The sequence below is a fragment of the Formica exsecta genome, unplaced genomic scaffold (assembly GCF_003651465.1).
Source record: "Formica exsecta isolate Colony F162 unplaced genomic scaffold, ASM365146v1 scaffold43, whole genome shotgun sequence".
Classification (NCBI taxonomy): Eukaryota; Metazoa; Arthropoda; class Insecta; order Hymenoptera; family Formicidae; genus Formica; species Formica exsecta.
Genome location: NW_021851539.1, coordinates 467116 through 484224, shown reverse-complemented (window position 1 = coordinate 484224; position 17109 = coordinate 467116). Strand labels below are relative to the sequence as shown.

The 17109-nt window shown below is 33.5% G+C and overlaps 2 protein-coding genes across 4 annotated transcripts in view; one reads left to right on the top strand and one right to left on the bottom strand.

Moving 5' to 3' along the window:
* The window catches only part of LOC115240454 (ABC transporter G family member 20), a 56850-nt gene extending 41294 nt beyond the window's left edge, over positions 1-15556 (top strand). For 2 of the 3 annotated variants that reach the window (XM_029815599.1, XM_029815602.1), the window contains 13 exons: positions 622-867; positions 4298-4612; positions 4945-5052; positions 7955-8048; positions 8774-8938; positions 9516-9650; positions 9975-10129; positions 10400-10607; positions 10810-10987; positions 11391-11577; positions 11841-12106; positions 12579-12665; positions 13288-15556. In XM_029815599.1, the coding sequence (XP_029671459.1) occupies positions 622-867; positions 4298-4612; positions 4945-5052; positions 7955-8048; positions 8774-8938; positions 9516-9650; positions 9975-10129; positions 10400-10607; positions 10810-10987; positions 11391-11577; positions 11841-12106; positions 12579-12665; positions 13288-13502 (2359 nt within the window). In that variant the 3' untranslated portion in view covers positions 13503-15556. The remainder of the gene's footprint in view (positions 1-621; positions 868-4297; positions 4613-4944; positions 5053-7954; positions 8049-8773; positions 8939-9515; positions 9651-9974; positions 10130-10399; positions 10608-10809; positions 10988-11390; positions 11578-11840; positions 12107-12578; positions 12666-13287) is intronic. The other variant, XM_029815600.1, reaches the window with a different exon arrangement.
* On the bottom strand, positions 15343-16722 carry LOC115240456 (retinol-binding protein pinta-like). The gene is made up of 3 exons (XM_029815606.1): positions 16559-16722; positions 16058-16436; positions 15343-15807 (listed from the first exon to the last, which is right to left on the bottom strand). The coding sequence occupies exons 1-3, from the start codon at positions 16622-16624 to the stop codon at positions 15677-15679; spliced, it is 576 nt and encodes a 191-aa protein (XP_029671466.1). The 5' UTR covers positions 16625-16722; the 3' UTR covers positions 15343-15676.
* Between the last annotated feature and the right edge of the window lie 387 nt (positions 16723-17109).

The window sequence follows — 17109 nt, the reverse complement described above, 5'->3', positions numbered from 1 at the left end:
AGCGTCTGCGTAGAAAATTGCGCAGAATCTAATTTCAGCCTAGAATCTATCTCTTTTAAATTCTGCGCATCTTTCTGCGCAGACGCTCGACGCTTAATGCTGCCATGTAAAGGTACCTTAATACGTGATGATTTCGCAGATGCGCTTTTGAACTTTTTTTTCTTTTTTTTTTTTTCTTGAAGACGTTGGATATGCTGTAATAAGGCGACGTGTCGATACAGTGTTGCAAGTTATAAATCTTTAGAAAAGAGCACCTTTCTCTATCTTTAAGAGAATTCAGAGAGAGAAATCTAATTTTTAAGATAAAAAAATTGTCTCCACAATTTTTGACTAAATTGCATTAATCTCCTTGTTATCGAAAAGGAGCATGATTCATTTTTAGAATCGCAGTTAGCCTCATCTAGAAAATATTTTTTGCATCACGATTGTACGCGACGCATCACAAGCACTTTGCGAGCGATCGCGCAAAGAAATCTTCGCCGACCGCGACCATCGGCATCGTATACAAGATTGCACAAGACGTCGCACGCGATTTGTCGACATCCTTCTGCATCGGTAATCGCGCGTGCGATTTCTGACTACGCGATCCTCTCGTTAACGTCATGCTCGTTCGTGTTTCAGCGACGGTGGTGCGGGTACCGCGGGTCTCACAAACGCGACGACGATGCAGAACAACACGGATGCCACCGTGGACCTGACGACGGTGACGTCGAGCACCGTTCACCTGGCGACGCCGGGCCTGAACAACCCCACGTGGAATCGTCAACAGGCCGTTAGCGTTAGGCATGCCTTCAAGACTTACGGCAGCGCTAAGAATCCGAATCATATCTTACAGAATCTCAATATGACCGTAGCCAAAGGCTCCATGTAAGTATATCAATTATTTCATTAATTAAGCGGGGCATAAAATTTCTGCAACAAAACATTATAAAATATTATACATGTATATATGAAATATGGACAAGAAATCTGTATTTTATATGTGTTCTTTTTATTTATAATTAATAATAATCAAATATTACTATCGTTTTCATTGTTTAATTTGCATTAAATGCATGCAGTTGATTAGAAAACTCGTTAATTTTTTTATATGTATATCAAGTATGTATCAAATAATTTCATATATATAACAAATAAGTTTTTAATGCATTTAATGCAAGCTAAATAAAATAAAGACAATATTAATATTATATAAACGTCTAGAAAAAATGTTATAATATAATATAAATTATATAACTGATTTATTACTATTAATTACATAAATCAAATGATAATAGTAATGTAGATTCTTTTATATTCCCATATTATATCATGGCGTTCGTCACATTGCACACTGTAAATTCACATATCTTGCCATCGAGATTGCAAAATTGAGCATTTATGTCTTTCCGCTGAATACATTATTTATATGACTAAATACACTGCATTGAGAAAGCGATACAAGAAACTCGTTTTCTATCTTAACGACCTATCGTTTATTGGAACGATAATTAACCAGTGCAATGTTACGCGCATTAATTAACGCGCGTTTTCATTCGAGCCAACTGTGTCTCAAATTGCTAGATCACAATTATGATAAAGGATTATTTGCAATAGTTATTCCGTAACATGTGAAACAACAATGTAGTCTATGCGGCTACCAGGAAATTGAAACGTTTATAAAAAAAAATCATTTCCATTATAATCATTACGGAATTCGTTTCGTAATTGCCAGGCGATCGAGATACGCGATTATATGTTTTTCGCGTGTGTTACAAGCCGCAAAGTTGAGATAATAATTTAGGGCGCAGATTAGAAATGCCAGGAGCCAACATTTGTAGAATATAACGCGTATTGAACTGAGAATAGTAACGTTTAGAGCACATCTGTTTGAAATTTTTAGTAAATTTTTAGTATTTATCGAACAATGATAACGATTCGAAATATTTAAGACTTTTCGAAACAAAGTAGGCTTATTTTAAATATTCTGATGAGTTTCCGTACCTGTGGCAATTTTAATTCCCCCCTCACCCCTCTCTCTTTCTGTCAGAAATCCTTCTCTTCGACAATTTCGCTAAATTGATTTCGTTCTGACGATATCCGATGAAAATGTGTTTGTATCAATATTAATTTTGTAAAGAACATTCTCTTTTTTATTTTTGTTGAGTTGGCATTTTAATTGTGTTTTCTTTAAATAATGTCGATTCCTTTAAAAAATATACGGACATTGATCGAGTATGTCTCGCGTTCCTGATCTTCTCTCGCATTTCAGATAATAATTAATATTTCTGTCTGAATGTTTACCGCTTACAAGAGAATGTCCTTCGTTTGCGATGCAAAAAACGAGTTTGTAAGAAACATCGCAAAAAACGCTTTGTTTTTATTATATTATTTTGTATACGGCGTATTCTGTGTTTGATCATAGACATTTTTCTTCTCTCTCAGATCTAATTTTTAATAAAAATTGTTGTAAGATTATTATTGCTTGAATATAATGACCGTTTATATAAGACTTTAATTAGAACTATTTGTGATCAATTTTATTAATGCCCGTTCTATATTAGCTATTGATTATATATTCATAGATTTAATGTTGAACTAATTAATGTTTTGATTGCGTTGAAAGCGCGTATCGATATTTCTTATAATAAATTGATCTCTCTTGTATTGCGATTAACTATTGCGTAATATAATTCCAATAATCTTACGGAATCTCTTCCCGTTTAATAATAATAATAATAAAAAGAATATCACAATTCTTTATCGTCGACATTCTAATTAGCAATTATTTCAAATTTAATTATAAAATTTTATCTTTTTCCTTATTTGTTTCATTAGTTACGTTAATAACAGACAGAAATGTCTGTCCACTCCCTTGATTAAATAATCATAGCTTTCATCAAATTTTCATCGGGGAAAATCCATACACTTGAAAAAGAGTTTTGTCGGAAGAGAAGGAAAGGACGATGAGACGTAGAAATATTTTATACAGAGTGTCCCCAATTTAAATGTCAAAACTTTAAGAGCGTGTAGGGGACCGATAAACTAAGACAAAAAGTCCTTTAGGGATTTGCTCGTTTTTGCTTCGTTTTGAAGAAAATCGCAAAAAGTGAAACAAATAATTTTCACCAAAAAACTTAAAACAATACTAAAATTATTAGATTTATCAAAAAGTATTATAAAATAAAAATTGTAGAATATGGAATTAAGAAAAGAGAGTGAGTTAAAATTCTCCTGAGGTAAAATTAGATTAGAAACAAAATTTTGCGTTGTCGCGTATTTATCTACAATCCTCTAATTTTACCTCAGGAAAATTTTAACTCACTCTCTTTTCTTAATTCCATGTTCTACAATTTTTATTTTATAATACTTTTTGATAAATCTAATAATTTTAGTGTTGTTTTAAGTTTTTTGGTAAAAATTAAATTTTTCATTTTTTGCGATTTTCTTCAAAACGAAGCAAAAACGAGCAAATCTCTAAAGGACTTTTTGTCTTAGTTTATCGGTCCCCTACACGCTCCTAAAGTTTTGACATTTAAATTGGGGACACTCTGTATATGAGAAGATATAATGCGCATGAGAGAGTCGATGAGACAATTTCTCGTGATTCACTTCGGCATGAAGGCAACGTCCCAGGCCATGTTCTCAATTTCCATTTACCTCGTCGTGAGTTACGTCACGTACACTTTGCGTTCAGCCTTCAGCTGACCCGTCGTTGCAATTTAAATTTGATTATTCGTTTATTGTGCTTGCTTCAACGAATTCTTGACGAGCCACGTGTCTATGTCTCACGACACGTCGCGAGGCTCGTTTTGCGTTTCGTTTGACGAGAGAGACTCCTGCGAGCGCTTATCAGTCATGCAAACATTTTTATCATTCGATTTCCGGCGACGAGTCTCTCCAGAACCAGTTATAAATAAATAAATCCTCGACAGGTATTTACATTTTACCTATACTTCAAGGATCCTGAATCTTTCAAGTGCGCTAAGTACGCTTTCGTTAGCATATCGATGAAAATTGCAAATGTAAATGATGCTCGCCGCGAGCGGCCGATCTGTCTATTCACATTCAAAACTATAATTCCGAAGGCTGAGATATCTTTAATAGAATACGCGCAAAGATATTTATCATCCATGCCAAGCTATTCTCCCGTCAGTCTGAAGTGATTGAAGTCTTCTATACGGAATACTCTAAAAGTTTCTAGTCAATATGAGATTCTTTAGTCAAATTCAAGTGTCTTTTTTTTTCCAGCAAATCTTTCATCTGCTCACCGTAATTTAAACGAATATATATCGACAAAATAAATTATTTGTACTAGATACGGGCTGCTGGGCGCCAGCGGATGCGGCAAAACCACTTTATTGTCCTGCATCGTCGGCCGACGAAGATTGAATTCAGGCGAGATCTGGGTGCTGGGCGGTAAACCCGGGACGAAGGGCTCCGGCGTGCCCGGCAAGAGAGTCGGTTACATGCCGCAGGAGATTGCCCTCTACGGCGAGTTCACCATCCGCGAGACCATGATGTACTTTGGCTGGATATTCGGAATGTGCACGGCCGAGATTGTTGAGAGGCTGCGCTTCTTGCTGCAGTTTCTCGATCTGCCGTCGCAAAATCGTCTGGTGAAGAATCTCAGGTACGCATTCGCGTGCAAAGAGCATCTCTCGATTATGTCTGCGTTTGAGAGAACTGTGGATTTTCAGAACGTTATAACTTTGCGAGTTACACGTCTCTTTTGAGGCAAGAACTGAATATTTATTTCACGATTAGTCATTCGCGTTTCAACATGGAATTTTAATCGTTAAACTGTTCTCGAAATATTGCGTTTTACATATCTACTGCTTGACAACTTTACGAATTGCCGCAAAAATATAAATGTTGATTGTTTCGCTTACAATAAATTCATTGTAAAAATTTTTTTGCATGACTATAACATATTAATATTAATATATTATCTCTTTATGTTAGTGGCGGTCAACAGAGGCGAGTGTCCTTCGCTGTGGCACTTATGCACGATCCGGAATTGTTGATTTTGGATGAACCGACCGTAGGTGTAGATCCTCTATTAAGACAAAGGTACGTGGCTTTCTTTCTTCTCGTATGTTTTAAGATAAATTTTGTTAGAAAACATCGTTATTAAATTCAATATACAAATGCAGTAACTGAGAGAAACAGCTGACTCTTGTGCGTACGATAATCGCGTCACAATGATTAACCTTGTGTTGCTCCTTACAATTAGTGCAATTAAATAATGTGACAGACCGTAACTTATCTTCTGGATAAACCTTCTGTATAATCTTCCAATCATTAGAGAAAGTATATACATGCGCTAATAAAAATCATAAGATGCATAAATTCAGTATTGTTGGTCACGATTTAAATGTTAAATTATAAATATTTTAGATAGATCATAAATCATCAATGCTGCAATCTAAATATTCAGTTTGAACAATGAGTCTAATATAACACGATTGTGGATCCAGACTGTTCTTTAAAAATCGTCTTAAAAATATTGAATTAAAATTATTTTTATTTTATTAATATATATATATATATATATAATATTTCATTCTCTTAAGCATTTACTTATTTACTACAAATCATATATCTATCGTCTTCCAACAAAAATTTTAAAAAATCTGTCGAAACGCTTTAATCACATTTTTCTAATCAATATTTTTCTATATTTATCTAATATTAAATTAGACCTTCGAAACTCTACTACTAACTACATTCTAATGCTTGTTTGGAAGGAATGGTTTCTGGCGTTCAAATTCCATTTTCGGATATTAGACTTTGAGTTCTGAAATATTAATCGATTAGAGCCTAAATCCGTTTTTAATGATCGTAACGTCCAACAACAATTATGACTCACTCCCGTCATGTAAAACCCGGCTCTTGACATAAAAGCACGATAAATATTTCATTGAAACATTTATAAATACACATTTATTCATGTGAAAATGAAAGGTTTCAAACAATAGTATGTTAAGTCGCGACTATACAAAGTTTTTAGCTTAAAAACATATCTAAAACACGTCGTGAATAATAACAGATTTAAAGAATAAATTCTAAAGAGCAGAAAAAAAAACTTTAGAAAATTATTTTGTAGAAACCATCACAAATACCATGTTAAAATAACGGATAAAGTCATTCTGCATAAATTTGCAAATACTGCAAATTGTTGATGGTACGGTAGTTGCGGAATTTTTGCAGAACGTTTTTGATTTTATGGAAAAGCAGAGTTTGCTTTCCCGTAAAAAGAAAATTGTCACTTGTTTTCGGAAATAAATGCAGCGGATAATTGTCCGAATATTTTCCACAATAAAATATCTTGTTTTTATAACAGGAAATCAATTATTGTAATTATCATGTTGTTGTCCTATCTTTCATTCGTTTCTTTCGCGTTAATGCAATATCCCTCCGGAACGTAAGAAAATTTCTTGGGTGGAGTCGATCATGTTTATACGTGACGTAAATGGAACAGAAATATAACTTGTATAAACTTTCAGAAGTGGAACTGCTGCATTAGTCGAATATTTGTAAATACCACCCTTGCGCAGATACAGATTATTTCCGATTTCATTTCATTGAGATAAATAAATTTTACCCAGAGAAAAGATAAGAAATAATATTATATATTACCGATTTGCACAGCGTTGGGGCAAAGTTTTAAATGCATTACCTTATTATCTGAGAAAATTTATAGTTTTTCTTACAACCGTCTATATAATATATATACACTTCAATTCACTTTTCGCAAATATCACATACAATTGTCTCCTGAAATATTTGTGAATCTCAATCACTTTTTACTTGTGAATATCGCTAAAAAAGTCAAGACTTTTTTTATTATGGATTTAATTTTACTATTTATTTTATATTCCGCTATATATTTGCAATTTGCATTAATCAATTATCTCGCTTTGTTTGTCGCTATCGGATTTCTGATTGCTTGTTAAATTATATTAACTATGTAGCTTAATTAATGTGTTTTCTACGCTTTATTAAACTGCATATTTAATTTTTGAAATTGTTTTTACTCAAATGGCATATTAATATGATATAATAAATATATGCAATAATAGACAAGATATCAAATAGTAAACAAGAGATTAAGATATCAAAATTTCATAAAAAATAAATCGATTCTTGTTAGTGGAAAAAAATTATGTTTGTATACTAATTTTTTATTGAGTAGATTACCTCTTCAATAAATTTTAGTTTAAAAATTAATTTTTTCCATGAGCATATAAAAAAATTAATCCTCTAATATTCATATCTCAGTAACGTAATATGGTAGATTTAAGCGTGTCTGCATCGAGCAACTTTCAACTTTTACTTGGTTATGGTCTGGTTTTATAAATGTTTCACGATTTTTCTCAACATTGTGCGTGTAAGATGGCTGTTAGCTGAAAAAATTAGCCGGTTTATGAAAAGTGAAGATGTTGTTTAGATATTTTTCTATACACGTATATCTTTCACACACCACTTCTCTTTATTTTCAATAACAAGTCCTTTATTTATAGAGATGCCGATTGTATTAGAATTTTTGTTACAAGGATTAAAGTGTCAGAAACGCTGAAAAATCGCGCAAGAATCGTGCGTAGATCATCATATATAAATATAATAATAAATAATACATGAGCCTCTCTTTCTCTCTCACACACACATATATGCATATATGTATGTAAAATATATATATATGTATGATAATCATGCAAATTTCCGATTGAGAAATAATTAGAAATGATAGCTTTAATCCGAAATTGTTGCGAGCTTGAGTCTTGTGTAATATATTTAATTAGTATTTTTAGAATTATGCATTATATATTTGTGTTTCCTCTCTCCTTACTTTTCTTTTCCTCTTTCTTTGTATATTTTTTAATATAAATATGTCGTCCGAATCACAGAATTATATAAAAATATCAAAAATATATGGAACATATAATTGAAAAACGTCTTTCATTTTTTATAGCATATGGAACCATCTGGTTCAAATTACCAAAGACGGTAACAAGACGGTCATCATAACGACGCATTACATCGAAGAGGCTCGACAAGCGCACACGGTAATGTCGTAATTAGATGTTATTATCAATCGATTAGACATCATGATTTTAACAACATCGTTTAATTTTAATTCTAACGGAATCAACTCTTTTTTGTGAAACATTGAAAGTAAAAATAATCATCAACAATTTTATGTTAATATATGATAAAAATTAGTCAACGCATTGATAAAATCCGAACATCTATACATAAAAAGCTGACGTACTTGAAAAGACACAATCAGTAAACAAATCGACATAGAAATTCTCACAACATATTAATAACAAGTTTTGCTAATGATTGACGTTTGCTGACAGATCGCACGTTATTATCGTGCCATTGGCTAGCTATTCCACCTGCATATTACGCCAGACACAAATTACAGTGCAACCGCTTCGGAGATCGATTTCGATTTTTTACCAATAATTCGCCTATCTTGCGATAAATCGTACTAGAATGCTTTGGTTGAATAGAGGAAAATTTATCCAGCATTTTTCTCCTGCCAATGAAAATTCACAAAATAAGTTGCAATATTAAACTTATTCAAATAATATATAATATGTATAAAAACTGGAACAATACTTAAACATCTCTGTTTTATGTAAACTTTCATTATTTTTATGCTTCACGTAAATTTATACTTTTATAGTAGATATTTTGACAGTAAACTATAGAGTTATCTTCAGAATGACCATTTTTTTGCACGATTTGAGAATAATAGAAAAGAAAACGGTTTCGTTAACAGATCGGCTTGATGAGGAGCGGCCGATTGTTGGCCGAGGAGGCACCCAATACACTCATGCAAATATACAACTGCGCCTCCCTTGAAGAGGTCTTCCTGAAACTGTCCAGACAGCAAGGCCAAAGCGCAGCACCAGCGCAGTTAAACATTTCGAACAATATCAGTTTGGTAAGCATGAAAATTTAAAAAAATATTTTCTTTATTTATTCGTGCATTGTCTCGCACACATTTTGTTCCGAACAATTTTAAATTTAAGATATTATAGACAAACTTACAGCACGTTGCACAGTGTGAAAAGCAACCAATATGAATATGCAAGTGTTTCAATTTTTATGTCTGTCAATTGTATATATAAATGCCCGCTATTGCTACTATCTAAATATTCTTTAATGTAACCATCAATTTTTCACTTTCAAACTTAATTACTTTTCAAATTTCTTTTTTTTTTTTTTTTCATTTCTTATTGCATTCGTTAATTCCTGTGTCTGAATTCTTATTATGTTATTACATTATATGTCAAAAAGATAACGTCAATATTATATTACTTTATTAAATATATCTTCGCTTTTTCTTTAGTTATTACGCACAGTCGACTCGTGTCGCGTATATTCGCAAGAAATTTGTTATCAATCTCCCTCTGTGCCTCGTAGCTAATTTTATCGTTTGATTTGCATCAATCACACCAAATGTCATCACATCGTTTTATTGCTATTTGCCACGCCTCTTTTTTTCTCCTTGCACACAGGCTCCTCTAAACTGGGGTAAGAAAGACGAGCCAGTATACGTGACGGAAGAGTCCGGTGTCGTCGGTCTCAATTTCCATCAAAGCAAAGAGGCCCTGATTTATGACTCTACCAATGGAATAGCGAATCACTATGATGTAAGAGGTTCATTCACTGCACTTCACGGTGAATTACACTCACTCAATGTCCGCGACACATATACGCGCGCTTCTTTTTTCGTTTCTTCCTTAATCCACGTGTATTTTTCTTGTCGATGCCTTTTAAACTCGAGATAGCTTTGCATAGTACTTTAATTTATTATAATTAATAGTTATATTAATAGTTCTTAAAGAGAATACGTGTTATCATGATTCGAATTTTTTGATTAGGAAATTCAAGAGTTATATAATTTGTAAAATGAATTAATTATATATACAAAGGCACATCTTGATTTTAATATAAATCGCAAGTTTTTTTTAAAGCAGATAAATGGTAGGCCTCTATCAAAAGTAAAAGGCGGATCTGTTCTGGAATGTGACGATTGCGGCAACTTTGCGAACTGCTATAACATCACCAGTACGGGCAAAATCAAAGCGCTTTTGCAGAAAAACTTCTTGCGCATGTGGAGAAACGTCGGGTACGTTTTTAGCCGCGAGACTGTTTACAGAATAATCAATAACCAAGTTTTTTATCTTTTAATCTCAGTTTTATCGTTCTTAAGATTTTCTGTTGTAATATTTTTATAAAAGAAATAGAACACACATATGTGTGTATATTATTCACAGATATTGATACATAAATAAATTAGTAAGGTTTCATAAAAAAAAAAAAAATATTAAATAAACAATTACCTGAATGTGTATAATAGCATGTTAATATCGCGACGCAATAAATTATCTTTCCGCAGCGTGATGCTGTTCATCTTTGCTCTGCCGGTGATGCAAGTGATTCTTTTCTGCCTGGCAATCGGGAGAGATCCCGAGGATCTGAAACTGGCTATAGTGAATAAGGAAATGTTTTATGATAATATGACGTGCCCCCTCGCGACGGATTGCAGCTTCACATATCTCAGTTGTCGATACCTCAATTTTCTGGATAAGGATACGATTACAAAGGCGAGTATCTCAATTATATACATGAATATATAATATATGCTATTATACATAACGCAATATAATATAATAGATGAAATATTTTAAGATACAGTTTTCTAAAAATGGCTAAATTAAAAATAGAAACTGATTTGTAACGTAAGTGTATAATAGATGGATATATGGATAATTCTCTTCATTTTATATTTCATATTTTATATTATAGGAATATTATGAAAATCTGGACACAGCGATGGACGCCGTGCGCAAGGGAGAGGTTTGGGGCACTTTGTACTTTACAGAAAACTTTACGGACGCTCTCGTGGCGAGAATGGCCTTAGGAAAAGATTCCGATGATGAAACTCTCGATCAAAGTGAGATCAGAGTTTGGCTGGACATGTCCAGTAAGTCTCATTTAAAGATCAAGGCATTAATAAAATTCTATGAATAATTAAAGCCAAATTCAAATGTTTTAATTGCGGCTCTTTCACTTTATAGATATTTTATTCGTATCTCATTTATTTGCAAAATATTACTTACAATTAAATATATTTGCATATATTAATATGTTTATCATGTTTGATAAGTGTTACTTGATGGATATTACGCATATTTTATTCATTTATGATGCAACAATTAAGTGTGACGAACTTTATTCCGTTTCTTTTCGCAAGTGTAGCTCTACACGTGTATTTGCTCAAGTATCAGCTATTGATCAATACGTTATTTACATAATCTTTCTATATCGTCATGTTAATAACTATACATTTCGATACAGTTTGTCATGAATCCGTGCTGTTCTTGCAGATCAACAAATAGGTCTGATGCTAGCGAGAGATCTTCAATACTCGTACAGAGATTTTGCCAAGGATCTTTTATCCTCCTGTAATCAGAATGCAAAATTGGCTGACATACCAATTCAATTCAAAGATCCCATTTATGGTTCCAATGACCCTAGTTTTACGGACTTTGTAGCACCGGGTGTAATATTGACGTAAGCTTATTAATATTTGATTATATGATTATTAATTTTAAATAAATCAATTTATTTTATTTTTTTATTTCTTTTCTTTCTTTCTAGAATATAATTAATCAAACTAGCCATTTAATTCGCTTTTTCCATCTTTCTTTCTCTCTTTCTTTTTAAAATATAATTAAAATTTTAATATGATTAAATCTTTCCTCGCGTGTAAGATACTTCGCAATGATGTTCTACACAGACACAGTTTCAATATTTTGATTTTTGTCCGTTAATAGCATTGTCTTCTTCTTGGCGGTCGCGTTGACGTCATCGGCATTGATCGTCGAAAGAATGGAGGGCCTTCTGGACCGAAGCTGGGTGGCCGGCGTGTCGCCCAGCGAGATTCTATTCTCTCACGTGGTCACGCAATTCGTAGTGATGTGTGGCCAGACGGCTCTAGTACTGATCTTCATGATTCTGGTATTTGACGTCGAATGCGAAGGCCCTCTCGGCTGGGTCATCATATTGACGATACTTCAAGGACTCTGCGGCATGTGCTTTGGTAAGGCGATTCTACAAGATAATTCACGAAGAGTATATCCGTTAAAATGAAATAGCAAATAGACGACGATTAGTTTTCTGGCCCGTTTTGTCTCTTCATTTATTTTCATTTATGTTTTTTTAATAAATAGAAATAAGTAGGACGGAGGCATTTTTTAAGAAACGCGGATTCTGATTCTGAAAAACCGTCAAAGAACATTCATCAGTTATCCGTTTATGATATTAAAAAGACTCGGTCGTTTGTTGCAAAATATTACGATTTGCGAGAAAAATACGATTTCTTCCAAAGAATCGGAATTTAATAAAAACGATATAAATGTATATATAAAAATTAAGAGTGCATACAAAACAAGCGCAAAAATAGTGCATATAAGCGATCACATAAAAGATACACGATCGCATTTTTACGAGCGACCAGAATCAAGAACCAAAAGGAAGACACATTATCATCAGGATTTTTCCCGTTATTGCAGGGTTCCTAATTTCGGCGATTTGCGAACTCGAAAGGAATGCCATCCAGTTAGCTCTCGGCAGCTTCTATCCCACGCTTCTTCTTAGCGGTACGTATAATATCGAAACATTTATTTAAAAGATAATCACATACCTGGTTTAAACTCCTTTTTCTTTCTTTATTCGCAGAACGGTATTTGAATCGCGATTGCTTGAAAAATTTTTTTCGTAAAATGGAACAAACTTTCACGCGATTATATCTCACTCCGATATCATGTATTAATTATTCTTGCTACTAAGTTATCAAATGGCTCTTTTACTCTTCTTACATGAAGTAAACTTAATATTCTGAATATTTTAAGCATTCGTGAAAAGCTCGAAAAATTCTTTCAAAATGAAAGAATAGAAATATAAGAATTATTACTGAAAATAAGAATGCACAAAAAATTATATTCAACTAAATTAAGAAAAATTAAATAAAAAAAGGGAAAATGGAATATATATTTGTAAATATATATATCGACACTTTGAAAAGTGTAAATTTAATACCCTTATAATTAGTTTGAAGAATTCTTTTCTAAAAATGAAAGAAAGAAGAGAGGAAAGAGAAAAAGAAAGAAAAAAGGAAAAAATAAAATTTTTCCAATTATTAAAAGTAAATGCATAAATATGCTTATTTACGTAGCATTTAATCGACGACAATAATAAATGGCGACATTTCCCGGTTTGTAGGTGTAATATGGCCGGTGGAGGGCATGCCGACGTTCCTGCGATACGTATCACAAGGTTTGCCGCTCACAATGGCAACGACAGCTCTACGCTCAATGCTGACTCGTGGCTGGGGCATAAAAGAATCGAACGTCCACAATGGCTTCTTCTCCACCATCATCTGGATCGTCGTGTTTCTCACGATAAGTCTCGTCGTACTAAGGTTCAAGCGCGGATAACCCGGATAACTCGTATCCTCGCGTTCAGATTGTATTCGGTGTATAGTGCTTTGCGAACAATTTCTTTTCGCGAAGACGGAACGCGGGAATGCTGAATCAGGGAGAAAGTGTTCCCGGAAGTTGAACGAATCGAAATGGCAAAATGAACGAATGTGTGTGACGGATGCAAGACGGATGTCGCGAAGAATTGATCAGGATTGTCAATCGGGAGATTCGTGTTTTCACCTGGCACCGAAGCGATCCTTAAGACAAAGTCTTCTTTGCGTGTTTATCCGTATTATAGCTAGTTAAAATTAAGGTAATGTAGTTAGTAGAATTATGTAGAAGAGTTATGTAAAATTGAGGCAAAGATTATAACAATGAATGCGAGTAAATATTGTTGGCCAAGGGATTTCTTTTTTCGAGCGCATCAAGAAATTCTATTATCCAAAAAGAATCTCTTTCTATTATCCAAAAAACGTCGGTTAGCATCCAAAAAGATCTTTGTTGAACTACCGTTATTACTCAAACCAGCATCCGTATAATGTATACCTGTATCTTCGATCGGCTTCGATTCCAGGTGTCGACGCGTCGCCGATACGATCTCGCAGCATTCTCCATGAATGAACCTTTGATCCATGTGATGCTCCTGTGTACACTTGATGCTTGTAAAATGCGCGTATGTATGCCTGTGTTGTATGTATGATGGAATAATAAATAGTGTGCGCGAGACTGTCGCGTTTGCCTTGCAAAAGCGCGTAGAAAATTTGTCTCTATATTTTTAATCAGCATCTGTGTAAAAAATAGCGCGGATCCACAGAGTTCTCTCTGTGAATCTTCTCTCTATCAAATCTTCTCGAGAATCGCGATCGATGGGAATAGAATAGAGGAGATACAAAAGCCGAATTGTGTGAGAGTACAATAGAAAGTAAGTTTGTTTCAATAAAATTGAACTTCCTCTAAAAATGGAAAATTTTAATTATAAAATCATTTGCTATAGAGAAGCAAACTGATAAAGTAAAATACTTCAATACTTTGAAACGTTTCGTCGTGATTTATATAATAAATCGATAATATAATTCGATAAAAAGTGCGTACTCTGCATGTTACACTAGATAACATATAATATTTTATTCCCTTTTATCGTGTGATTTATTCGCGTCCGAGATATCGCGAATAACGCTGTTTACGTTGCATCGCGGACGGTAGAGCGCGATGCTGCTGTCGCTGGACCGCGTGCAATCCTCTCACTAATCATAATCGTCCGATATAACACCTCTACGAAGCCATACGAAAATTTGGCACGGTGGAGGGGAAACCTGGTAAAATCGATCCCGAATTAAACGGGATCGTGTATAGTTGATGCTAATAAGAGTTTATAAGTTATAATGTAGGTAATGATATATAGCTGGTTATAAATCGTAGCGCAATTTTACTTGCCCATGACTTAAATACATACGTTTTATTTAACTTTCATAACGAGATCGCGAAAGAAGGAGGAACGAAAGGGGGGAGTAATAGTGTCGCGTGGCTAGAGAGTATTTACCTTACGTTTACGTTTTATTTACCGTATTATTTTATACCGCATATTCCCGAGATATAACGAAACTTGTCACAAATAAAATGTAACATCATATCGAATCGTTATCTCTGATTAATGAATTTACGATTTGTCTGCGCATGAACACGAGGACAGCATAAAAATTGACTAAAATTATGTAGCATACGAGAAAATTGCAAGATACACGGTAATATATATAATTCGTGTGATTACAGAAATAACTATCGCTGATTTATGTCTACATAAAATTTCAATATTGAATACACTTCATGTAGAGATAAATCATTAGTCTTTGTTTTCTTTTTTTCGCTTGTAAAATACAATTTTTTTTATGCGTAGATCTTTGTTCATTTCTTGTCAAAGAGAAATTGCATGCGCCATCGAAAATTCGTCAATGACAAAGAAGAAAAAAAAATTGTCCGATAGTCAACGAAGATATGCGATTCAAAAGAAAAGTTTGTAAAAACACGTGTATAAAAAATGTATATTTTATTTTACTTATATAAACAAAATTGAGAAAGTTTCAATCCCATTTTACTCGTTGCATCGTAATGACAATCACATCTCTATTCTTCGCTCAGTATAGTTTCATCGCCAATTAATCCATGTTTTTCGATTTTTCGCAATTTCTATTCTATTTTTGTTTATTCGTAGAATTATCATTTAATTGTGACTTATCTCCAATTACTTGCTTAGAAATAATTTTGTATTTTTCATCATCGATAAACCAATCGTGATACTTCTCGACCAGTTTCTTTGTATGTTCTGCAAACACATAAACGTTGATTTAAATTATATTTTATCTGAATTATACAAATATACAAAGCCGATTCGATGATCAAATTGTCATATCAGCCGCAAACGTTGCGCGTGATGTTTTATTTTAATTAAATATTGCAATTCTAGATGCAGAAAGTTGAGCAATCTTTTATTGTTTAATAGAAACATTCTCTATTCTTCACTAACATAGTGTATCGCAATCGCCTATCGTTTTGCTTATAATTATTGTAATTACCTGCTATTTCTTGGGCTGTACTATCGGTGCCACCATACTCGAGCGGTCGGATATCAGCCGGGATATCTTCGAAGCATTTATGCATCTTAGTTTCATTGGGTGTATAGACATGCAATCTTTGCTTCAACTTCTCGTTCATGAAATGCTTGAAAATCGATATACCTATGTGAACATACATCGGCGCGTTGATGTAATTAATCGATCGGAGTCTGATAGGATAGCAACCTTGCCATGCGTGAACTATATTCATCACGATGCGGGGATGCAATTGCTTCAAGTAACGCGCAGTCACGCCGTCCAAGTCTATGAACAACGTGATACCATACAAGGATAGTGGAACGTAAACCTTCGTTATCACATCCATAATCATTATACCGATCTGTGAAAAATGTTTTTCGTTAATTGAGAAACATACAGACACGAAACGAAAATATGGCTTCGATTTATTACGACGATACTCGCAGCCGTAAATTGGTTCAGGTGTCATAATAGTAACCATACCTTGACTAAGTCCAATAATTTTTGCACATCCGGATTCTGTTGTTTTTGGCGTATAATAAGCACCATTCTTCCCTGATTATCTAGCTTCCGTAAGAACAAAAATACCCTAAATGCAAACAAAATATTTCAAAATCCTTAGGACAAGATTATGAATCCGTTCAAGACAACGCGCTTTCTAACCTTGCGCAAAAGAAAATTTCTTCTTGAAAAGTAAACTTTGGCAAAGCAAGAATGTTATTGATCATTAAAAGAAGAAACTAAAAACTCTTGTGCTTTTTAATAAAAGTTTATATTAAGTGTCTTTTCGTTGTTTTTCGAATAATTATTAATAAAATAAAAAAAGAAATTAAAATAAAATTGATATCAAATTTATTAGAAAGTTTCTATTAGTCGTTTTTATTAATTTTTGAATAAAATCGATGTGATCATTTGTCAAAAGTTTGAAGATCCACAATAAGAGAGTCATCTTACTCGAGTGCTCCTAAGATGCATTATTTCCTTGATAACAATAATAAAGCAGAAAAAAGATCTCATTAAGAAATGCAAGATTA